General features: G+C 44.9%; 1 protein-coding gene across 1 annotated transcript in view; it reads right to left on the bottom strand.

Annotated features, from left to right (window-relative positions):
• Positions 1-20591, bottom strand: part of TMEM64 (transmembrane protein 64) — a 37504-nt gene extending 16913 nt beyond the window's left edge. The window contains exon 1 of the mRNA XM_075270335.1: positions 19843-20591. Coding sequence (XP_075126436.1) covers positions 19843-20478 — 636 coding nt within the window. The 5' untranslated portion in view covers positions 20479-20591. The remainder of the gene's footprint in view (positions 1-19842) is intronic.
• Positions 20592-26551: the final 5960 nt, after the last annotated feature.

Genomic DNA, 26551 nt, shown 5'->3' with positions numbered 1-26551 from the left:
GTTTAAAAGTTGGAGTTACAAATGGTGATGGTTATGGGGCTTTGAGGACCTCCTGCGTCGTATATGGATATGGTTATTGGCGGTTTAAAGGGGTAGGCAAGTTTTAGTGCCTATGGTTGTTTAAGTGGGAGTTAATTTATGTTTGGCACTTTAAGGGGTTATTATATGTTAATTTATGTTATGTATGTTTACATAATAAAAAGGCTGCTGTGGCCTATAAAATCCAATTTTGTCTCTTGTAGTCATTATAAGACCGACTTGCACATGCTTAAGTCATGTGCAAGGAAGGGGGTGGTGAGAATCGGGGAAAGCTGATGACGCAAGCGGTGCTCAGGGAACATGGAGAAGACTTCTGCCCTGTGCTGGATAATTATCATATCAATACAAGCGGGCTAATTCAAAAACGGCGGTGTCGATCAATGAGTAAAAGGTATGCCTAGAATAGCCTTTCTAAAGGCTAGGTAAAGTTATGCTTAGTTATAAATTGCTATAGCCAATGATAGACTCCCTTTAAAGAGGGCCTTTCGCATCCTCATTGTGCAGTATTATATACGACTAGAAAGACGGCAGTGTGCGGAGTTTGGCACTGATGGCTTTCCCAGGATGTGCCCTGCTGCTGGAGGTATCAGTGCTGTCGATTCCAACACTGATATCTCCCCACTGTCAGAAGGATGGGCTTTACAGCTCAGAGTCATCGTTGGGCGGTTTTGGAATGTCCACTCTGACAGTAAAGGGTTATGGAAGAATATTGTTGGTGGGGCGTTCCTCGCAACCCAGGAATGGCACTAGACTGTAAGGCCTGCCCTTCTGACAGTGGGGAGATATCGGTGCCAGAATAAATGGTACTGATTAGAGATGAGCGAACACTAAAATGTTTGAGGTTCGAAATTCGATTCGAACAGCCGCTCACTGTTCGAGTGTTCGAATGGGTTTCGAACCCCATTATAGTCTATGGGGAACATAAACTCGTTAAGGGGGAAACCCAAATTCGTGTCTGGAGGGTCACCAAGTCCACTATGACACCCCAGGAAATGATACCAACACCCTGGAATGACACTGGGACAGCAGGGGAAGCATGTCTGGGGGCATAAAAGTCACTTTATTTCATGGAAATCCCTGTCAGTTTGCGATTTTCGCAAGCTAACTTTTCCCCATAGAAATGCATTGGCCAGTGCTGATTGGCCAGAGTACGGAACTCGACCAATCAGCGCTGGCTCTGCTGGAGGAGGCGGAGTCTAAGATAGCTCCACACCAGTCTCCATTCAGGTCCGACCTTAGACTCCGCCTCCTCCGGCAGAGCCAGCGCTGATTGGCCGAAGGCTGGCCAATGCATTCCTATGCGAATGCAGACTTAGCAGTGCTGAGTCAGTTTTGCTCAACTACACATCTGATGCACACTCGGCACTGCTACATCAGATGTAGCAATCTGATGTAGCAGAGCCGAGGGTGCACTAGAACCCCTGTGCAAACTCAGTTCACGCTAATAGAATGCATTGGCCAGCGCTGATTGGCCAATGCATTCTATTAGCCCGATGAAGTAGAGCTGAATGTGTGTGCTAAGCACACTCATTCAGCACTGCTTCATCACGCCAATACAATGCATTAGCCAGTGCTGATTGGCCAGAGTACGGAATTCGGCCAATCAGCGCTGGCTCTGCTGGAGGAGGCGGAGTCTAAGGTCGGACCTGAATGGAGACTGGTGTGGAGCGATCTTAGACTCCGCCTCCTCCAGCAGAGCCAGCGCTGATTGGCCGAATTCCGTACTCTGGCCAATCAGCGCTGGCCAATGCATTCTATTAGCTTGATGAAGCAGAGTGTGCACAAGGGTTCAAGCGCACCCTCGGCTCTGATGTAGCAGAGCTGAGGCTGCACAAGGGTTCAAGCGCACCCTCGGCTCTGATGTAGGAGAGCCGAGGGTGCACTTGAACCCTTGTGCACCCTCAGCTCTGCTACATCAGAGCCGAGGGTGCGCTTGAACCCTTGTGCACACTCTGCTTCATCAAGCTAATAGAATGCATTGGCCAGCGCTGATTGGCCAATGTATTCTATTAGCCTGATGAAGTAGAGCTGAATGTGTGTGCTAAGCACACACATTCAGCTCTACTTCATCGGGCTAATAGAATGCATTGGCCAGCGCTGATTGGCCAGAGTACGGAACTCGACCAATCAGCGCTGGCTCTGCTGGAGGAGGCGGAGTCTAAGATCGCTCCACACCAGTCTCCATTCAGGTCCGACCTTAGACTCCGCCTCCTCCAGCAGAGCCAGCGCTGATTGGTCGAATTCCGTACTCTGGCCAATCAGCACTGGCTAATGCATTGTATTGGCGTGATGAAGCAGTGCTGAATGTGTGTGCTTAGCACACACATTCAGCTCTACTTCATCGGGCTAATAGAATGCATTGGCCAATCAGCGCTGGCCAATGCATTCTATTAGCGTGAACTGAGTTTGCACAGGGGTTCTAGTGCACCCTCGGCTCTGCTACATCAGATTGCTACATCTGATGTAGCAGTGCCGAGTGTGCATCAGATGTGTAGTTGAGCAAAACTGACTCAGCACTGCTAAGTCTCTGCATTCACATAGGAATGCATTGGCCAGCCTTCGGCCAATCAGCGCTGGCTCTGCCGGAGGAGGCGGAGTCTAAGGTCGGACCTGAATGGAGACTGGTGTGGAGCGATCTTAGACTCCGCCTCCTCCAGCAGAGCCAGCGCTGATTGGTCGAGTTCCGTACTCTGGCCAATCAGCGCTGGCCAATGCATTCTATTAGCCCGATGAAGTAGAGCTGAATGTGTGTGCTTAGCACACACATTCAGCTCTACTTCATCGGGCTAATAGAATGCATTGGCCAATCAGCGCTGGCCAATGCATTCTATTAGCTTGATGAAGCAGAGTGTGCACAAGGGTTCAAGCGCACCCTCGGCTCTGATGTAGCAGAGCCGAGGGTGCACAAGGGTTCAAGTGCACCCTCGGCTCTCCTACATCAGAGCCGAGGGTGCGCTTGAACCCTTGTGCAGCCTCAGCTCTGCTACATCAGAGCCGAGGGTGCGCTTGAACCCTTGTGCACACTCTGCTTCATCAAGCTAATAGAATGCATTGGCCAGCACTGATTGGCCAGAGTACGGAATTCGGCCAATCAGCGCTGGCCAATGCATCCCTATGGGAAAAAGTTTATCTCACAAAAATCACAATTACACACCCGATAGAGCCCCAAAAAGTTATTTTTAATAACATTCCCCCCTAAATAAAGGTTATCCCTAGCTATCCCTGCCTGTACAGCTATCCCTGTCTCATAGTCACAAAGTTCACATTCTCATATGACCCGGATTTGAAATCCACTATTCGTCTAAAATGGAGGTCACCTGATTTCGGCAGCCAATGACTTTTTCCAATTTTTTTCAATGCCCCCGGTGTCGTAGTTCCTGTCCCACCTCCCCTGCGCGGTTATTGGTGCAAAAAAGGCGCCAGGGAAGGTGGGAGGGGAATCGAATTTTGGCGCACTTTACCACGTGGTGTTCGATTCGATTCGAACATGGCGAACACCCTGATATCCGATCGAACATGTGTTCGATAGAACACTGTTCGCTCATCTCTAGTACTGATATCTCCAGCACCGGGGCGCATATCAGGAAAACAGCGATGAAATCAGAGCAATTTCAGCTATCTAGCTTTGTATAATACCACCCATCGAGGAAGACATAAAAGGTCCTCTTTAAGAAGTGCTGTGCCCATATTTGGTCTGCCAGGTGAACGCCCAAGAACAGGCCGGGGCTGCCATGTTATGAGTTGCACACCGGCTGGAGAGCTAAAGGTTGGAGACCACCATCTCTACAGATCTATGATCCCTCTATGATCCCTCTCATACTACCTTGAGGGACAATGTTCCATTTTCACACACAGTTCATTAGTAGTCAATTATGTACAATACAACTACTACGACAAGTCAACACGTAACAGCTGTGCCGAGGAGGCTGTTGTCAGGAGACAGCTGCATCCAAATACAGAGCAGGATTACACAGGAGGTCAATCTTTAACTACAGGCCACATGCAAACACAATTTGCAAATGTCTAAACACAGAGGACCTCATGTATCCAAAGATTCTTAGAAAAAAAAAAACAAAAAACGCCATTTTCAATACCAGCACTGAGGATCCAGGAAACCACGCAAATCTAAAAAATTTCTACTGGCAACTTTTTGTGTTCCTTGCTGAAGGATATTCATGTTAAACAATTTCTAATGTATTAAAAGATATTAGGCTAAAGATACTGAAGGCCTATCCATAGGGTACAGGGACATATACAAAGATCACTTACTAATGAATCAGCTATAGCTAAAAAAAAAAAAAAAAAAAAAAAAAATTGGATTTGGTAAAACCTCAATTTTTTTGGATTTGTCTCCCACAAATGATTATACTTCAGGATCTCTTCAGGCCCAAGAGTATAATAATCGGAGGCCAGGGAATAAGAAAATTAAAGCAAGTGTCACATTTCCTTGGTTCCATTGTGTAATCCTCCATGTTCCGGTGTTCCCTTCTTTCGTCCAGGTCTCTACAGATGCCTGTGATTGGACCTCAGTGGTTATGTAGGAGTTGGAAGAGGACAAGGAGGATGTTGCGGTGGAACCCAAGAAAGGGGGTTTTTTTTATTACTATTATTTTTAACGCACCTTCCCTAGCCTAGAATCATTACACTCAGGGGCCTGGTTGGTTCATCACTGCTCCACGCATGGTGTAATGGCTGAGTAGGGTCGCCTCGGCCTGGCCAATACACAGGAGCGAGCCAGACGTTTCAGGTTCCGGCACTGGAGGCTACTGTGAACGCCTGATCAGTGGAAGGTGCCCGGTGTTATAATCCTACCAAACTGATATATTGCTTATATATAATCATAGGCTCTGTTTACAATAGAATTTTAAGATTTCACTCAGAATTCTGATATTTTTGATGGCAAGAGCAATCTAATACATAACTATATTCTTGTTGTCAAAAACATATCAGAGCCCAGCAGTGTATGTAATAACTGGAGGCCACAATGCAAATGTGAATACAGACTTCAACATAAGGCTACATGAATGTGGTTTTTACTGTCTCCACAAAAAGATTTGTCGGACCCCTACACTTGTATCTGTGAGACTGTGCCACAAATACAGATAAAAATAGGAATGCTGTGGGTCGATCCACCAATCTAATAGTGATGGTCTATCCTAATCATGGGCCAACAATATCCTTACACTGGAAAAGGGCAGTAGTGTAAGAAAATCTCTACGAATGGTTAAAAATCCAAAAATTCAGCCAGGTATGTCAAAGCCGTAATGGTTATTACATTCTGAGCCATCTCCAATCCAATACGTCAATGTTAGAGATGAGCGAGTAGTATTCGATCAAGTAGGTATTCGTTCGAATACTACGGTATTCAAAATACTCGTGTTCGGTCGAGTACCACGCGGTAAACGTAAAGGTGTTTACCGCGTGGTATTCGACAGAGCACGAGTATTTCAAGTACCGTAGTATTCGATTGAATACTACTCGCTCATCTCTATGAAACAGTTGTACGGTCAGGAGCTCAAAAAATAAGAACACGGCATGTTACAACTTATTTTCCTTAAAACATAACATTGTAGAACAGGTTTGGCGGCCTCGGATAACGTTGGATCTACGCACGGAGTGCAGAGCCGTCGTGGCAGGTTTTGGTTTACAATGTAATAAATGGACAGACCTTGTTCTGATCTGAGATTCAGTCCCGTCCTATCGCATAAAATTACATTTCAAACAGAAATGCGTTGAGGCGACGGCTGACACCGAGAAGACTGTCCTGGATCTTTTACTTCCCGCTAGACACTGGCTCATAAAATATACAATTTTATCAGTCTTGTCTTCTGCGGACGTCTTATCAGACTCTTACTTCTATTTCAGTCTCGCAGCAGGTTTTTATACAGAGACGTAGAAGAAGAATCTATTGTTTAGCCAAACAAAAATTGTAGGAAAAGAAAAGTGCAATTTTTTTTTAAATTATTAAAGGGATTGTCTCATAGAAACAATTCCTGTCCATATGTCCTATTAGGAGGGTTGTCCCACACTTGGCACCCACCTGTATCAGCTGCAACAAAGTATTGTTCCATATGAACAGGTCTTACTATGTACTATATGGAAGTTTTTTTTTATCTAAATGGTAGCCATGTGACGTTATAGCAACCCGTACAGGAAAAATGTCTGATCACAGGGCTCACATTTTGAAAGCGGTTATATGACACCTTGTATATTAATTAATATCTGTAAAGACGATTATTATTTGGGGATGGAGTAAATGAGCCCCAAACTGGGCGCTCCTGGGAAGATTTGTGAACGCAAGGTTAAAACGGCAAATCAAAGTCAGTTTCCAAAAGGGTGTCTACATTTACGTACTAAAGTTGACGTTTGCTTTAATTTTTTTCTTGTGAACCATCGCTCTACCTCACAGATCAATCTTGCCTCAAAAGGCTCCCTACGCCACTGTATGGATCCTGATATTACACAGAACGACTAAGGGCTAGTTCACACATAGTAAAATGGTCCGGATTTTGACTCGGGAAACCGCGTCAAAATGCGCCTACTGCAACTGTCGCGGCTTCCTGCTCCAGATTAGGCCCAAATGAATGGGCCTACTCGGGAGGGAGTTGTCGCGAGGCGAATGTCCGCCACTCAATCAGCCGCGGAATCCACCTGAAGAAAGGGCAGCTCGCATCTTCTTTCCACGAGCTGCATCTTCTGCTCCTATTGATTTCAATGGGAGGTGTTTTTTCGGATACCACGTCAAAATCCGGCCCATTTAACTCCGTGTGAACTAGCCCTAAGAGTATATTCAGACAGCACTCGTGGTCCACTGAAATGATCAATGTGCAACAAAAAAAAACACACACACACACACACAAAAAAAAGACAGCATGGGGATTTTACCGCTAATCTCCGCAGTTTTACAGTTTTCTTACGAGTCACTTGCTGTGGGAATTAGAAGTAGAATCACATGGGAGTTTTTACTACGTAGTTCCCAGTGACACAGCAAAGCTGCTACACCTGTATACTCCCTTAGGGGGAATTCACACCGCGTATTCTGGCGCCCGATCTGGCACAAATACGACGTGTCAGGGTTTGCGCGCTCAAAAAGATCCCATTGATTTCAATGTGAGTTACGAGCGTATACGCTGTGTAATTTTGTGCCCGCAAAATTACGTGGCGTATACGCTCATAACTGCCATTGAAATCCCATGGGATCTTTTTGAGCGTGCAAAATGCTGGCACGTGTATACGTGCCAGATTGCGCGCCAGTTTCCTCCGTGTGAACTCACCCTTAGGGTCCATTCACATGGAGTATTTGGGGGCGGATTCTGACGCGCGGAAAAAAAAAAAAAGTCTCCCATCTTCAATGGGTTCCGTTTTCCGCATGGAACCCATGAAGTCAATGGAAGGCTTTTTTTTTTCTGTGCGGATTCTGACATGGATACCACGTCAGAATCCGCGCCAAAATACTCCGCGTGAATGGACCCTTAGGAAAATAACTGGTTGATTCTTATCAGGGCCTTGGCATCAGGAGGCCAAACCACCAACTCCTCTATTTCCACAGCCCAATTTTATTTCTGACTCCTTCACGAATGGCTGCCATGGCCATGACGCAGTAAAGATCCTCAAATTCATGAAAACTCTAGTGACTGACTTTTCTATGAAAGTAAATATGTGACAATCTATATATTTAATTGTACAATATTAATAATTTTACAAAACAATAATAATCATCCTTTGGTGAATATTGTATGCAACGAAAAGAGCAAAGAACAACGATATCATGAATATCACTCTGCAGCGTCACGACACCGCCACGCACCATATGTGTATAATGGGATAGATAAAAGTTCCAAAGAGAGTAATTACAGACTATCCGGAGAAGGGATACCATGTAAAGCCAGGATTGGGAGGATTACACCACTAATGGAACCTGACTTCAGAGCAAGTCACCTCATAGTGCTAAGAGGATTACAGCTCACACCTTCAAAGATAAGAAGAAAGCGTTAATGTGGAGTGGTAACTTAAAGGATAAAGTGACTTTATAGGGACCGGCTACCTGGTGCATTCATGAAGATGATCTTACAGATTGGAGAAATGTATTACAGGGATAGATCTGGATCTCCTGTGTACTTCGCTAGGACGGCAGGTAGGTTACTTTACAGAAGAGTCAATAATTCCTGAATGAAGTAGATCCCTCCCTTAAAGTTTTATAACTCCATTGCATATTTTTACACTACACTATGAAAGTTTGGCCAGGGCCCCGGATTGCAAAAACGCAGCGTTTAGTTTGTGGGGGGAAACATAGCAGTTTAAATTACCTAGTTAATCCCATTCACACATAGCAGATAAAATCTACAGTGGAAAATCACAGCATGTCAATGATACCTACAGAAACGCTGGTATAGGTATAGTAGGGGCAAAAAGTCCGCAAAGGAAAACTCTACAGACGCCTGTGAAATACAGCATTTTTTTTTGCAGCGATTCATATATTCAATATCAGATCGATGAAGGTTTAACTCCTGGCACCCCTCGATCAGCTGTTCACAGCAGCTGATACACAGAAAATAGAGCAGGAAGCAGACAGCTCTGTTCTCTGTGTAGTGGTCGGACTAGGTTACTGCAGATCAGCTCCTATGATCTACATGAATGAGACCGAAGCTGCAGGGATGCAGTCCAGCTGCTGAGAACATCTGATCAGTGGAGGTGCCTGGTGTCCACCATCATCAATCTGATACTACCTTAGGATAGGTCATCAATGATTTTTGCCTGTAAACCCCTTTAACCTTATTCGGTGTATCAGTGTCTGCTCACTGGGTGTACTATCTTGTGGCCGGTGGGGATTCCAAGGTGGTTCCCCGGTTATCAGACAGCGACATGTTGTGAGCAGAGGGCAAGTCTTCCTTTAAATACAGACTGTGGGAAATGTATACATAACTATATACAATGGAGCCGCCTTCTAGCCCATTGAAACACTGCATGTGAAATTAGCCTTAAAAGGGTTGTATGAGATTAGAAAAGGAACCGCTTTTTTCCAGAACCGCACCAGTACTGTCTATGGGTTGCATCCGTTATTGCAGCAAAACCCCATTCACTTGTGTGCATAGAGCGGTCCTGCAGCCACGTTTCCCTAATCTCATACAAGCTCTTCATTTACATCTGATTTTCAGCCGCTCCTGACTAGACTCGCGGCAGGAAAGGCTTGTCATGTAATATCAAAGAAGCCACACATCATAGAGAGCCATATAACCGCACGGATAGCGGAAAGGTCAGTGCGCACGCTTTTCATTAGAGACGAGAGGGAAATAAAAAAAAATTTGTACAACAGGGAACAAAAGGCTAATAAACAGCAAAATCACATTAACAATACTAATGTTAAAAGCTCAGAGTAAAGTCAATATGTCTGCAATGTATCCTTTACTAAATTGCTCCGGCGTACAAAGGGAGGCCAAAAAACAGGAAAGCAAACAAATTATAGGGCCTAATGCTCACATAATGCAAAACAGACACCTTGTGTACATAAAGAATATATGAGCATTGTATGGCACAGCAGACTCCCTGCGCTCCGCACAAACAAGACATTTGGTAAGTGCTCGGCCCATCAGAACCGATCAGAACTGGACGAGGTGCACAGGTTTTGGATGCACCCACAGTCTTTATTTTAGTCAACCATCTCATATGTCTGCACAAGGTGGCCACCCAGGCAATGCAAGTGAAGGAACTTCCAAATGACTTGAAATCTATGAGAAAAACATCTGCGCAGGTTCTAGGGTTGCCTGTGAACTTTCATATGCAAACTTTTGCTAACTTTTTATGTACCTATCCTATACTGCCCCCATCCCCGGCAAAACATTGTCACCTACCAACAGCATGCTTCTTGACCAAAAGGCAGAAGTGATATATTGTGCACCTGTAATGGTAGCACCAATGTCATATATTTCCAGGTGGTATAATAAGGCATGCTAAACATGTACAGAAGCTATCATAGTCAAAGAGGACCTTTTACCTCCTCCAACAAGTCCAGCTATTTACATAAATTAATAGGCGCTCCTTCACAGATTCCAGCACAGTTGGAATTTTTATCTCTAGTCCCCACCGTTCCGAAGCAATCGATGCTGTTAGTTTTGGTGTCTCATATGTTATATAGGCCGTGCAATGTCAGGTGGGCAGTGTCAGGCAGGAGTAGACAAGGGTTGTGAATCTGAGCTCTGACACTGGCTGTCCCTGAATCACACCCCGTGCCTGACACCGCCCTTCTGATGTTACAGAGCTTAAATTGCACATCAGGCACCAAAACTAAGTGCACTTGTTACTCAGGAATGGGACTAGAGAGAAAAGGTCAACTGTTCTGGAATCAGTGGACTAGCACCTATTAACAGATGCTAAGAACTGGAATTGGTGGAGGAGGCGAAAGGTCGTCTTTAAAGGAATTTATAAGGATTTTAATATTGAAGACCAATCCTTAGGACTTGTCATTAGTAACTGATTGGCAGAGGTATAAGAGCTGGCACCCCCGCCCATCAGCTATTTGGAGAGATGGACGAGTGCTGCGGTACCCTACATTATACAGTGTTTGTACTTGGTATTCAAGTCCCATTCACCTGAATCAACCTGAGCTGCACACAGGCCACGTGGTGAATGAACCGGAGGTCACTGACCTGTGAAGCATAAACAACACAAAGTACATTTTATCATGCTAACATGTCCCTATTAACCCCCTGCATTCTGAGCTGATAAGCGCTTGGCTTGCAACCAAAAAAGTAAACATTTTGCAAAAACATACAGAAACGTAGCTTTTTACATTACCTGCAAAGTGGACGGGATTCTAGCTAATCCCATCTACACATTGCAAAAAAATATCTGCAGCGGAAAATCTGCGGTTCAAAACATGAGCACTTGTGCAAATCTCAGCGTGTCAATTACATGTACGGAAATGCAAATGCAGGCGTTTTCTCTATAGATATAATAGGAGCAGGAAGTCCGCAGAGGAAAACTCTGCAGACTCCATAAGTAAGACGCCATACGCCTGGGAAGGTGATCTCTCCTTAAGGAGCGATATTATCCCCAGAACCTGGTCTAGAAGTCTCTCATCTCTGCCAAATCAGTTTTCCATATGCTGTGCTGAGGAGATCCAACCATATCGAAACCGCGCTGTCCACAGCTGGGATTCTGATTTGGCTAATCCCCGCATCATAGAATTAAAGGCTTGTTGAAAAAGTCGGGCATGGTGTTTAAGGGGGCTACCTCTAGAGGGCAGCAAACAGAGGCCCCGTTTTCCTATTAACATCTTGGAAAACAGATTTGCATATTTTACCCATAATCCCCCAGTGGAGCGAAAAAGGTTTTTGTAAGACTCCATACGACTGAGAAGGTGATCTCTCCTTAAGGAGCGATATTATCCCATAACTTTCAGTCGTCTATTTTAATATGGTTATATTTGTGGGAAACCCCGTTAATAGCGCTCTACTATGCACTAAAACACACAAGATGTATCTAGAGCTGCTTGCTGACTGTTTCCATGTACAAAACATAAACAGTATGAGGAAACACAATGACGTCTTAAGACTCCTCTGGGTACAATGAATGTAAACTTCTTACAGTTCTGCAGATCAGGTCAATGGGTGATTGTGCTACTAATGTAAACCAATGACGACTTGGTTCATGGTATTAAATATCATATACTCACTACAAATGTGTAACCCCCGGCTCCGGTTCCTCAATGTATTATCTGTAACCTATCATGTGCCTGTATAATACTGGACAGACACGTCAGCTCTCTTTGCTTCCCACCAATACGCTTCCATTGTGTTCATCCATAATACATAACACATAATCTTCTCCCCTCCCTATGGCCGCCTGTAACCCTACTCTATAGAGGATACCCGGCAATGCTTGTCCAACCCAAACACACTGAACTCTGTTTTATATACAGATATGACGAAAGATAAAATACTCAAGAGCCGAGCAAGGAAACCCAACTAACCACACGCCGCCCCTGACACGGGTACGGTTTTCTTTTAGAATGTCATCCTGTTTTGACTGCAGTGCTATATAAACCTCACATACTACGGAAACGTATGAAAACCGTCACCATGGTGAGGTTTGTGATTCATTATACAGTACTAGTCGTGTGACAGGCGCTTTGTAACCCTTGACCGGGCGATGACATTTCATAGACTCTCTGAATATACATGCAAAGTACGCTAAGGAAGAGGAGACGCTTTGCAAGATCCTGGACCCAAATGCAGAATCTGTCGTGGGGCCCCTTCCTTACTTCTGCTATTCAGAATATGTTATGTGACAGTGGGGCCCTTGGGGGCAATCTCTATAGCGACACCCTTGTTTTCAGATATATAATGCAGACGCCCAACCAATGTATCCAAGAACCCTAAGGCCCCTTGCAGATGACCGTACTGTGGGTCAGTGTGCTATCCGTGTATTTCATGGATAGCACACTGACCCATTCATTTCTATGGGCCCGTACACATGAGCACGAATTTCATATAGAACAGGTCCTATGTTGCGGCCGTGGCTCCTATTCATTTAAAGAAAGGAGCCTGGGAAGCACGGCCCGTGCACAGGCGGTACATGGGGACATCCCCTTGCCCCCAGTGTGCCGCATGTGCTTTTTATTCACGTTTGGCCGGTTTCAGCCTTCAGGGAGCCCAATCAGGGACCCCCTTAACACAGCCGTCAATCTCAGAAAGGGGAAGATAATCTGATTTCTGATGATCACTACCATGCCATAAACCCTATCCCCTGACAAGGTTCGGCAAATCTGGCCAATGTACAGATACTGTAAGTATATTGGAAAATTGTACAACTTTTTATTATACAAACAATAATATTTTATTTGCTGCAACTGCACAACTCCCTTAAATACTGATAAATAAAACTCTGATCAGTGGAGGGGCTGATACCTAGGACCGCCACAGATCAGTTCGAAACTTCACTCCACCGACAAGTGACATCACATTCTTTCATCACACGGCCTGTTTTTGAATATGGTGGAGCTACAATGTCAAGGACAGCCCTAAGCGAAGTACAGGAAAGTACTTGGTATTCAGAAAAGAGGTCGCAGCACTCACCCAAACACCTTTATTTTTATTTTAAACAACTAATTGTGACAGTCTCAGGTTTTTGGATCCCCATCAATATTATAATCCCAGAAAACTCCTTTCATTTGCAAGGCCATGGAAGTTCATGCCCTTACAAATAAGCCACATGTCGGCCCAGCTCACCAATATAAAAATGGTTTTGTGCAAAAACTTTTAACTTTTTTCTATGCCTCAAAACTATCCGGGGGAATCATGAATTCCCCTAATAGTATATTGTAGAAGAAAGTTGCAAAACTTTCCAGAGATTAACAGCGATTGAGAGTCATTGACATAAAAGTGGAAACCCCCTTTAACAATTACATTTCTATTCGGCCATTTCTTAATAGAGAAACTGTGTGACAACCATACAGTGCTGGGCATAGATCAGGGGCCAGGCAAGTTTTTGGCCTGGCATAGGTTAGAGCAACATGTCGATCCTGGACACACATCCAAAGATTTCCATTTTGCTCTGCAGTGTCACAACTAATAAAAGTGAATGAGGTCCAGGGTTGGACTGAGGTTTCTTGGGCCCACCAAATAAATGATTCTAGGAGTCCACCCTCTAACAACCCTTAGGAAATAGACCATAGTACCCACCAAATTTGGGTGTCTTCTGCTGGACCATTACTGTTAGAGCCTGGCCCCAGAGGATTGACATTCTATTACTTTCATTTCATGGGCCAATTTTAGAGAGCTACTTCAAAACACATTGGGGGAATTTATTAAAACTTGTGTTGTGTTTGCTCCGCTGGTGCGAAATGCACCTAAATTATTACTCCCATGTAGCACAGATCTGAGTTATAGTAACTTTGTTGGATTGAGACGTCTCTGCCCAAGTCAACTTTGCCCTCTGTGCCACCCCATCCGCTTTAACAAAGAGTGGTGAACGGGGCACAGAAAAACTAATGTAGTGCATCTTTGGTACAAGGAAGGGTTGTGCGTCAAAGAGGCTCCATATTTACACCCATCCACACTAGGAAACTTACTAGATGGGTTAGTAAATTCCCCCCATTGGTTCTTACGGTTGTTTGCTCATCCCCCTCCTCCCATAGCCGTATATTGTTTGTCAGCAGCATAACCACTGCTTGGGGTAGGTTCATACTACCATTATTTAATGTCCATTGCTCTGATCAGTCACAGGATGACAGCAACGGACATTAATAACAATAGTAGCGTGAACATAGCCTTACATGGTGAGATCTGCTATTCCCAGGCATTCATCTTTGTGTCTAAGATAATAGTTGCATTCACTAACCAGCGAGGATTTTCTGGCATGTTTGCGTGCTCATTTGCTCGACTATCAGTCCATGTAAAATGACCTTAAGAATCGGCCCATGTGCTAAAAACACTACTATGAATGGAGCGGCAGTAAACTTCTGAGTGTGAAAACCAATTTCTTTTCACATGCTCATCATGTGGTTAACCAACAATCACCTATATAACCCCACCGCTATACTACGGCATTCATCATCGCTGCATGGAAATTAAACACATAGGATCTTTAGTCACCGCACGTGACGGAAATCTATACAAAGTAAATGTGCAAGTGACTGGTCACCAGGATTTAGCATCTTTGCCATTTCCCCTTTAAGTCTAGGTCTCAAAGGTGACGCCTAAAAGTCACAGCAAAAACACTGCAACGCCATGTCACCCTTGTATAAAGGGGTTGACTCATATGTAGTAAGGCCTGTTTCTGAGATATCATTGTTTTTGTCCATATGAAAATGAGCTCTTTGGAGCAATGGCTGTGCCCTCGTGACTCCAAAGAGGTAGAAAGCAATGCCCCTGTTACTCCAAAGAGCTCATCTATATAACGACAAAAAAGGTAATATTTTGGCAACATGGCCACCTCCCATTAACTTCAATGGGCGTTATCAGGTGGAATCCACATGAAGATCAAGAATGATGCTTATTTTTTCTACCAGATGAAAAAAAAAAAAATATAATAATAAAAATGATAATAAAAATCTGCCTCCCACTGATATCAATAGAGGCTAGTTTCTGGCGGAATTTGCACGATGCAGAATTTCTTTATAACCACGGATCCTGTTGGAATTTCATGCTGTTTGCCGTCCAGGCTTACGACAGGATCCCTTTAAGAAAATGGTTCACAAAGTAAAAGAAGACAAAAAAAAATAAATCCCCAGCTGCTAAAATGATCTTCTGCAAACATTTGCCTTCACGGGTCTGCAGCCCTGGGGCTCATCCAGACGCCTGGAATGCAATGTAATTGTCTTCTCCAAGTCTTATACCTCACCGCTGTCAAACCAAACACAGGCCGCCTGACGAAGACACCTTCAAAGCTGTATACAAGAAAGTGAAGTCTAAGCCCTGGGCACAGAAGACAGAGAGACCTGTCACCAGTCACATGGGGCAGATTTCTGGTAAAACTTCCTGTGACAGAGACTTGCAGACATGTACACGCCTGGTGCAGAAACCTACAAATCTGCAACACGTGCATATACATATATGTGGGATATTTTTTTTTAGGGTGTTTATTTGGAAAGGTCATAAAGAGATTATGGGGCAGATTTAGTAAAACATCTAAAAGGAAAACTGTCTTATTTGTTCAAGAAACCCAATCACAGTTCAGCTTTCATTTTGCATTCTGTTCCTAAAAAACTAGATCAGCATTGTTGACTGCTTGTTATGAGCAACTAAAGAAGACCTTTCATATCCTCAGACATTGGTATACTAGTAGCTTTGCCAGTATATGCACCTGTGGCAACAATATTGGTGCCAGGGATCCAGCCTTACAGTCATGCCTGGGTGGTGAGGAATTGCCCCTGAATGTACCGTCACTGTGCAGTAAGGCTGGCCCCCTGACGGTACCCTTCTATAGTCTTGTACTGTCACTGTGCAGTAAGGCTGGCCCCCTGACAGTACCCTTCTATAGTCTTGTACTGTCACTGTGCAGTAAGGCTGGCCCCCTGACGGTACCCTTCTATAGTCTTGTACTGTCACTGTGCGGTAGGGCTGGCCCCCTAACGGTACCCTTCTATAGTTTTGTACTGTCACTGTGCAGTAAGGCTGGCTCCCTGACGGTACCCTTATACAGTCTTGTACTGTCACTGTGCAGTAAGGCTGGCCCCCTGACGGTACCCTTCTATAGTCTTGTACTGTCACTGTGCAGTAAGGCTGGCCCCCTGACGGTACCCTTCTATAGTCTTGTACTGTCACTGTGCGGTAGGGCTGGCCCCCTGACGGTACCCTTCTATAGTCTTGTACTGTCACTGTGCAGTAAGGCTGGCCCCCTGACAGCACCCTTCTATAGTCTTGTACTGTCACTGTGCGGTAGGGCTGGCCCCCTAACGGTACCCTTCTATAGTTTTGTACTGTCACTGTGCAGTAAGGCTGGCTCCCTGACGGTACCCTTATACAGTCTTGTACTGTCACTGTGCAGTAAGGCTGGCCCCCTGACGGTACTCTTCTATAGTCTTGTATTGTCACTGTGCAGTAAGGTTGGCCCCCTGACAGTACCCTTCTATAATCTTGTACTGTCACTGTGTAAGGCTGGCCCCCTGACGGTACCCTTCTATAGTCTTGTACTGTCACTGTGCAGTAAGGCTGGCCCCCTGACGGTACCCTTCTATAGTCTTGTACTGTCACTGTGCGGTAGGGCTGGCCCCCTGACGGTACCCTTCTATAGTCTTGTACGGTCATTGTGCAGTAAGGCTGGCCCCCTGACGGTACTCTTCTATAGTCTTGTACTGTCACTGTGCAGTAAGGCTGGCCCCCTGACGGTACCCTTCTATAGTCTTGTACTGTCACTGTGCAGTAAGGCTAGCCCCCTGACGGTACCCTTCTATAGTCTTGTACTGTCACTGTGCAGTAAGGCTGGCCCCCTGACGGTACTCTTCTATAGTCTTGTACTGTCACTGTGCGGTAGGCCTGGCTCCCTGACGGTACCCTTCTATAGTCTTGTATTGTCGAGGAGGGGGCATTCTTCAGTGACCTGCGCTGTCGCTGTGCGGCTGGCCCCCTGACATTAGAGTGATATCATTAGCCAAAACCAATGGCACCGATATCTCTGCCCCCGTGGCACCCACAAAACTGACATTGCACGGTATGTAACACAACCAATGTTAGAGGACCTTAAAGGTCCACTTAAAGGTGTGATGATTGATCCACCAGCCACTCTGTATCTATGGCCTCCTTTCCACTATATTACTGTTCGACTACTCTACATCCCAGTAGCAAAACCAAGACTATCCTCAGAGTACCTTTATGAATCATGCATATCCCTCATGTGCCGTCGTACAAGCTTCATCTGGTGACATGTATTGCTATGACTAAGAGCTAGCATGCTGGAAACACATAAGAGAGCAGCGGTGGGAGGCCATACCATGTGGATTGTAACCTTTACTGAATGTCTCTCAAGTGCAGGATGAGCAGATCTCTTTGGATACTCTTCAGAACACCTTCGGTCTGACGGAACATGTAAAGATTTGTAGTAAATCCAGCAAGTAGAAAGTTGGGGGTTATGGGTCGATGTATTGCACATATTTGTTTTAGAGAGGTATACTGTACCTCATGGAGACACTATATAATAGCCTGGGTAATATGGACCCAACAAACACAACCCAAGTGGTCATGTACTAAATCTAACATAAAGAACCACTCTATAGGTATAAATTTCTACTACTGTGTATTCCATTCCTGGCTGGCAGTGACATGAACCCTGTTATTTCCATATACAGGCTGCACACTCCCCCTGACCATCCTCTAGTCAGACCAGTGTACAGCAAGTCACAAGACCAGCAGTGCTATATAGAATACTGCTGTATACGGCAACATTAAAGGCAGTCTATACCTCCACAAGCATATTCAGGGGTCACCACCAGGTTACAGAGAACATTACAATAATAAACAGCCGAACTTTGACATATATGTCACTTTTGCAGAAAATCAACTTTGAAGTCTTATGCAGATAGGCAGATGGTGCACTAGGGGCGGGCCTTCAGTTGTCTGTATTACTGATGATCCCACTCAGACCCCTACCATCACCAGCATACACCACCCCACGCAGTGACGGCTGATCCTCCCACTGCTAGGACATCATACATCCTGCTTGAGCAGCGCTCCTAGGGCTGAAGGCCCGCCCCCAGTGCACCAACTGCCTCATTTGCATAAAAGTTCTTTTACTCCAAATCTATAGAAGTGATATACATAGTGAAGAGGATTCTGAAGCAGTCGCCCACCTCAAATTCTACTGAAAAAAATGGCAGTGGGAAAAAGCCAAAGCTGGGCCTTGGTTTCCTAGGTCTGCATGTTGACGTACCAGCGTGTGACCACCCACCATGGAAACCACAGCAAGATTGTGCAGGACGATTCTTCCAAGACGTTTCTATCACTGCCCTTGATTAAAAGCAGTGGAAATAAGATTAGGGTCCTTTTGAGACAGATTTCGAGACAGATGAACGTCTCAAGATCTATTCCAAAAAGCTGTGTGTGAACATGCTCTTAGGATGGTTTTCCAAGAATCATAACTCATTCCCTATAAATAGTATATAGGTCAGAGATGTCTGATTGCAGGTACCCCAACAATTACAAAATGAGGGGTCCCGTGACTCCCTTTGCCCATGCATCTCTATGTGACTGATGAAGATGGTAGGGCCTGGGATAATGCACCTGGCATCTGGATAACTTTATAAGCTCCATAGACTCTAAATGGGCAGGGTATGGGCAGCTGTGACTCCATTCAAATGTGGGACACCGCACCCTCATTCTCATGACTAGGGCAGATCCTAGAAATTAGGCCTAACCCAAAATCATTGCACACTCGTGCTGGACCATACAGTCTTCTATATGCACAAGGATACATAGATGTGAGTTTTATGGACGCTCAGTACAAAGACAATCTACAAAGCTGTGAACTGAGCCCCGGGGGCCAAAGATCATTACGTATCGCTGTCTTCTTCACAGCGCGCGTATATGAATGAGTTTGTACAGTGACTTGTAAGTTGCCATAATTACGGTCACAAAATCCATCAGGTTGGGATTTCTTACAAGTGCCATGACGCGGTCGTGGTAACATGTGAGTTATAATGCAACTGCTTTTGTTTTTACTAATGGTGATATGGGCAACGCCATGCTGCGATCTTTGGCCCATCAACGTGTGTTGTAATAAAAAGTTGTCGGCAGCCCTTGACTTGCGGAAGTCATCAGATACTAGGAATACTGGGCAATTCTGGCCATGACACGTCACTCTATTTAATGATGTGTCCATGCCAAAGGTGTCATACAGCCCAAGAATGCTCCAAGTGTTAGGGCTACCACACACGTTACACTGCGACCTTTGGACGATCAAAGTGCATTGCGATAAAGAAGTTGCCATGTAGCCTTTGCATTGGTGAAGTCACCAAATACCGGGGTTACCTGTCAACTTTGGCCGCGACACATCTTGAAAAGTGAACGCAGTTGAGTTGCAACTTGCAGGCAAAAAATCCAAAGCTTAAGGCAAGTTCATGCCAAAGTCAGTAGGGCTACCTGGCCACTTTGGCTACGGCACACGTCATACTGCAATTTGTGGCCGATCGAAGTTCTTGATGTGCTAAAGTCACCAAATACTAGGGTTACCCTTCTTCTTTGACCACCACACGTCACGCTGCCGTAGATCGCATCTAATAAAAGTGAACACAGTCGAGCTGCAACTTGCAGGCAAGGAATGTACACCTTATGGCAAGTCGCCATATAACCCAAAACTCATAGGTGCACTTACCGAGAACACCGCATTCTGGAGGCCGAAAGGAATAGGGGTGAGGCGGGCCAGGGCGACCACCTTGAGCCCGCTGCCCCCTTCCACCACCCGGATGACAGCGCCCAGTCTCTGGCTGCTCTCAATCTTCGCCAGCACCCAGTGGGTGAGCAGCTTCTTGCACACAAGGTGGGCGATGAATGTACCGATCAGCACCCCCACTATGACCAGCCCGATCCCCAGCACCAGGCCATACAGGTAGCCGGCAGCCACATTGAGGACGATGTAGCCCCAGACACAGGGCAGGGAGACCAAGATGAAGCCGACGATGAAGAGCAGCACCCCGACCACACTGTCCAGGCTCTCCACCCACACCAGCAAGTCCTTGAGGTAGTGCCGGGCCAGCGCTAGAGAGGCGCAGCACACAGCGCTCACCGCACACAGCAGCACCAGGCTCCGGCACCAGCACGCCCCCGGACAGCTCCACGGATCCCCTCCACTGCCAGAGGCGCCCTCATGTGGCGGGGGACTGTGCATGAGCGGCCGCTCATCTTCTCCTAACTCGGCGCAAGCGAGCAGACTGTCCTCCCGGCTGTGCATCCAGCGGCCCAGGGTCTGGCGGCCATGCGATGCGAGGAACTGCAGCGCGGAGCCCGACATCCTGCCGATCAGTCCCGTGCAGTGCAGGCCGAGCTCCCCCGTGCCCGGCTCCGGTACATCGCGCAGCGCCGAGCACACTGACAACAACACCGGCGCAGATGTCGCGTCCTACAAGCGGCTTGCACTGCTCTGCGACTGTTTCAACGTCACACGAAGCTCCGCCCTACGGACGTGTCTGATTGGCTGGTGGGCGGGGCTAGACGGCCAGGTCTCTGTTCCTTAGCGTTGAGGATGGAATGTAACCGCTAGAGGCGGAGCTGTGAGACCACGCCCACGCGACTGCCCCGCCCACCATGTACAGATGTGCTCAGTGACTGTCGTGCTCTGGTCATGGACGTGTCGTCTCCTCCGAGACAGGAGCACAAGCCTCACTTCTCACAGTCCTGTCAGCTCCCGGGGTCAGGGGTGGACAAGTGCGGGATACCAAGCACACCTAGTGCTCCCTGAACCATAACCAGAGTTACATGGGTGGGGGGTACTGATCCTGCCAAGTGCACATGGTCTCCACACTAAACCCTGACCCACAGCGCCACCTGGGGCAATAAACTGATGAAGTACTGCAGAGATAAAATCTGATTTGCCTACAGAGAGCCATGGCGTAGGCGCAGGTGGAAGAGGTGTACCTGAAAACTCCTGAGTCTCAGTGCAAACTCTGTAATAGTGCCCCCACTTACCATGTGCTACCTATGAGTCTGCCATATTATGTTGTAGAGATGCCTAAGGGGCCCCTCAGTCTCCAGGGCCTGTGGGAATTACCTTAACAGGTGGTGATGGGTGACTCTACCAGAGAAGATCAGAGCAAATGCAGCGGCCACTAGTGCACTCGCAGGGACCCCATCATAGTGTCCTATAATACTGCAAGTCACAGTGCCCTATAATATATCCAGTCACAGTGCTCTATAGTGTATACAGTCACAGTGCCCTATAGTGTATACAGTCACAGTGCCCTATAGTGTATACAGTCACAGTGCCCTATAGTGTATACAGTCACAGTGCCCTATAGTGTATACAGTCACAGTGCCCTATAGTGTATACAGTCACAGTGCCCTATAGTGTATACAGTCACAGTGCCCTATAGTGTATACAGTCACAGTGCCCTATAGCATATACAGTCACAGTGCCCTATAGTGTATACAGTCACAGTACCCTATAATATATCCAGTCACAGTGCCCTATAGTGTATACAGTCACAGTGCCCTATAGTGTATACAGTCACAGTGCCCTATAGTGTATACAGTCACAGTGCCCTATAGTGTATACAGTCACAGTGCCCTATAGTGTATACAGTCACAGTGCCCTATAATATATCCAGTCACAGTGCCCTATAGTGTATACAGTCACAGTGCCCTATAGTGTATACAGTCACAGTGCCCTATAGTGTATCCAGTCACAGTGCCCTATAATATATCCAGTCACAGGGCCCTATAGTGTATCCAGTCACAGTGCCCTATAGTGTATACAGTCACAGTGCCCTATAGTGTATACAGTCACAGTGCCCTATAGTGTATACAGTCACAGTACCCTATAATATATCCAGTCACAGGGCCCTATAGTGTATCCAGTCACAGTGCCCTATAGTGTATCCAGTCACAGTCCCCTATAGTGCATCCAGTCACAGTGCCCTATAGTGTATACAGTCACAGTGCCCTATAGTGTATACAGTCACAGTGCCCTATAGTGTATACAGTCACAGTGCCCTATAGTGTATACAGTCACAGTACCCTATAATATATCCAGTCACAGGGCCCTATAGTGTATCCAGTCACAGTGCCCTATAATATATCCAGTCACAGTGCCCTATAGTGTATACAGTCACAGTGCCCTATAATATATCCAGTCACAGTCCCCTATAGTGTATACAGTCACAGTGCCCTATAGTGTATACAGTCACAGTGCCCTATAGTGTATACAGTCACAGTACCCTATAGTGTATCATACCTCCCAACCATCACGATTTCCGCGGGACATTCACGATTTCGGTGTCCTGTCCCGCTCGGCGGGAGGTATGTCCCGATTTCAACTCAACTATTAGGACTTGTGGACGGCCAAACCTGAAATGTTTAGGAGCTTGTATTAAGAACCAGTTCAGTCATCCCAATGTATTGTACGTGCTATATTCATTCATTTTACTATACGGTGTAGAGGGACGACTGTGGGACATGATGTCACATACCCCAAGACCCCAATAAATAAATTAAAACCGACAAGTTAATGGATTAAATAAGGCTACAATGTTTATTAAGAGTGACGTAAGTAAGTCATACATAATCAACTTAAATAAATGAAACGATATACCAATATAGCATGGCTAATAAACAGTTCCAATAACATTAGGTGACTTGACCACTGAATATACTCCGCACTCTGCATTGTAAATGACATGGCATCTTTATCTAGCAGGTCATTACAATTACGCGATACCGTATTTATATTGGTTTTATAAGGTTTTACAGCTTTTACAAATAAAACATCACTTTTTGATAACGTATGTGTGTGTTTAGGGGGCAAGGGGAAAAATAAATGAGCCTGATAAGTTCTTGTTCATAGTATTTTCTTACATAAATAAGCTCCTGGACATCTGTGGAGCAGCGAACTACAAAACTGCCCTTGCACAGGGGGTAGCTAGGACATATCCAGTTAGGTTATGCAAATAGAGAGGGATTACTAAAGCTAGGAGCAGCACCCAACCTTTTATCTCTGGAGGACTGCAGATATTTCTATATAAAAAGATCCCTGTAAGGCAGAGGTGTCCAACCAAAAGCCCATGGGTCACATGTAGCCCATGATGTCTATGAATGCAGCCCAATACAAAATGATAAACTTACTTAAAGGGGTTGTCCCATGAAAAGCATCCTATCTATACTGCTAGTTTATGTGGATTTAAGACTTTTCCTAAATGCATTGCTTTATCAAAACTGCTTTGTTTGGCCGCTATCTTAATTTATTCACTTCATTGTTGACACTCCGTTTCTATGGCCACTGGGCTTATCCGCTACACTTGAATTGGGGGAGGTGGTGAAAGGTCCTCTTTAAAACATTATGATTTTTTTATGATTATGTGTTGTAGTATCTCTCTCTCGCTATTTGTACACAAGGTTTCAGATTTGTGGCTGTGTGCAGCTTTCACTATACTGTATCTTCCAGATGCAGACATTAGAAGGAGTCACAATCTGAAGTTACTTGTGCTGGTGGTGATCATTACAACTATTTCCATCAAACCAGATATTGAAGCATTTGACAATGTCAGATATCCTACTAGTTTTATGCTGCTGTCTTCTCACCTGGACGTCATTGAGGAATTGGAGTTGTAGCTACTGTAGATATTACTTACGATACAACCAGCACATCTGTTGTCTCCTCCTATTTATTCATGGAGACATGTATTGGCTAGGTTAAATATTTACTTGCCTCGATCATTCTGAATCATTCCGGTTTAATTGCCCTGGTTTTGAAGATTTCTTTGGCAGACAAAACCTTTCTGCACCTCAATCAATAGAAACTACAGCACAATGGGAAGGGCCATGACACTATATGACATCATTTAGCACTGAGAATAAAACAATAGATGGATTGTATGATATGGATAAAGCATGTGTTACATGCCTTGATGGCTACACGTTCCTGTGGCACTGACTGGCTAAGGTCAAGCCTTGGATGCCTCAAAGAGTAACATTTTTGGATGCTTATTTGTGCCCAATAAATGGACCAACAAAGTAGAAAACTTCTTAAAGTTTCCAGGTCATACCAAACAGTGCTCCAGAATAGTAAAAGCATACTCACACATTACACCTAAAATGTTACAACTCCAACATATGTCACTGTATACACAAAGGTTTGCTGATATATATACAGTCCTATGAAAAAGTTTGGGCACCCCTATTAATCTTAATCATTTTTAGTTCTAAATATTTTGGTGTTTGCAACAGCCATTTCAGTTTGATATATCTAATAACTGATGGACACAGTAATATTTCAGGATTGAAATGAGGTTTATTGTACTAACAGAAAATGCGCAATATGCATTAAACCAAAATTTGACCGGTGCAAAAATATGGGCACCTCAACAGAAAAGTGACATTAATATTTAGTACATCCTCCTTTTGCAAAGATAACAGCCTCTAGTCGCTTCCTGTAGCTTTTAATCAGTTCCTGGATCCTGGATGAAGGTATTTTGGACCATTTCTTTCTACAAAACAATTCAAGTTCAGTTAGTCTGATGGTCGCCGAACATGGACAGCCCGCTCTCAAATGATCTGAAAACAAAGATTGTTCAACATAGTTGTTCAGGGGAAGGATACAAAACGTTGTCTCAGAGATTTAACCTGTCAGTTTCCACTGTGAGGAACATAGTAAGGAAATGGAAGACCACAGGGACAGTTCTTGTTAAGCCCAGAAGTGGCAGGCCAAGAAAAATATCAGAAAGGCAGAGAAGAAGAATGGTGAGAACAGTCAAGGACAATCCACAGACCACCTCCAAAGAGCTGCAGCATCATCTTGCTGCAGATGGTGTCACTGTGCATCGGTCAACTATACAGCGCACTTTGCACAAATAGAAGCTGTATGGGAGAGTGATGAGAAAGAAGCCGTTTCTGCACGTACGCCACAAATAGAGTTGCCTGAGGTATGAAAAAGCACATTTGGACAAGGCAGCTTCATTTTGGAAACAAAAATTGAGTTGTTTGGTTATAAAAAAAGGCGTTATGCATGGCGTCCAAAAAGAAACAGCATTCCAAGAAAAACACATGCTACCCACTATAAAATTTGGTGGAGGTTCCATCATGCTTTGGGGCTGTGTGGCCAATGCCGGCATCGGGAATCTTGTTAAAGTTGAGAGTCGCATGGATTCCACTCAGTATCAGCAGATTCTTGAGAATAATGTTCAAGAATCAGTGACGAAGTTGAAGTTACGCCGGGGATGGATATTTCAGCAAGACAATGATCCAAAACACCGCTCCAAATCCTCAGGCATTCATGCAGAGGAACAATTACAATGTTCTGGAATGGCCATCCCAGTCCCCAGACCTGAATATCATTAAACATCTGTGGGATGATTTGAAGCGGGCTGTCCATGCTCGGCGACCATCTAACTTAACTGAACTTGAATTGTTTGTCCAAAATACCTTTATCCAGGATCCAGGAACTGATTAAAAGCTACAGGAAGCGACTAGAGGCTGTTATCTTTGCAAAAGGAGGATCTACTAAATATTAATGTCACTTTTCTGTTGAGGTGCCCATACTTTTGCACCAGTCAAATTTTGGTTTAATGCATATTGCACATTTTCTGTTAGTACAATAAACCTCATTTCAATCCTGAAATATTACTGTGTCCATCAGTTATTAGATATATCAAACTGAAATGGCTGTAGCAAATACCAAAATATTTAGAACTAAAAATGATTAAGATTAATAGGGGTGCCCAAACTTTTTCATAGGACTGTATATATATATATATATATATATATATATATATATATGTGTGTATATATATATATATATGTATATATATATATATATATATATATATATATATATATATATATAGCTTTCCTTTGTATACTAAAAGCATACTCTTTGGGTTCATATCAGTCATATGTCAATGGTGCCCTTTGTTTACATTTGGGACAATGTGACATCTCTCGAAGGGGTGTTACCACTCTTTTTTATTGTTTAATAGGGTTGCTGAAGGGGCCATAAACATAAAAAAATACTTTACTCACCTCTCCCTGGGCTTCTTCTGCAGGCTGACGTTACCAGTGATGTCATATTTGTGCTAGGTGACCCCTGCAGCCAATCACAGGCCTCAGTGGTGACCTCTTCACAAATAGCACATGAAGTGAGCCCTGTGATTGGCTGCAGCAGTCACCTGTCTCAAACAGCCCGGGGAACCTGTATACGGGAGTAGAGCTGGAGACAGAAATCCGGGTGGAGAGGTGAGTAATGTTTTTTTATGTTTATGGCCCACTTAGTGGCCCAAATAAAAAAGAGTTTGACAAACTCTTTAACAACACGACAAACATAATATTACCCAAGAAGATCCAACAGTTGCTAATACAGGGAATGTCAATGCAAACCG

This window comes from Leptodactylus fuscus, chromosome 4 (assembly GCF_031893055.1).
Source record: "Leptodactylus fuscus isolate aLepFus1 chromosome 4, aLepFus1.hap2, whole genome shotgun sequence".
NCBI lineage: Eukaryota > Metazoa > Chordata > Amphibia > Anura > Leptodactylidae > Leptodactylus > Leptodactylus fuscus.
The sequence above is the reverse complement of the archived record's forward strand: the minus strand, read 5'-3'. Positions and strand labels throughout refer to the sequence as shown.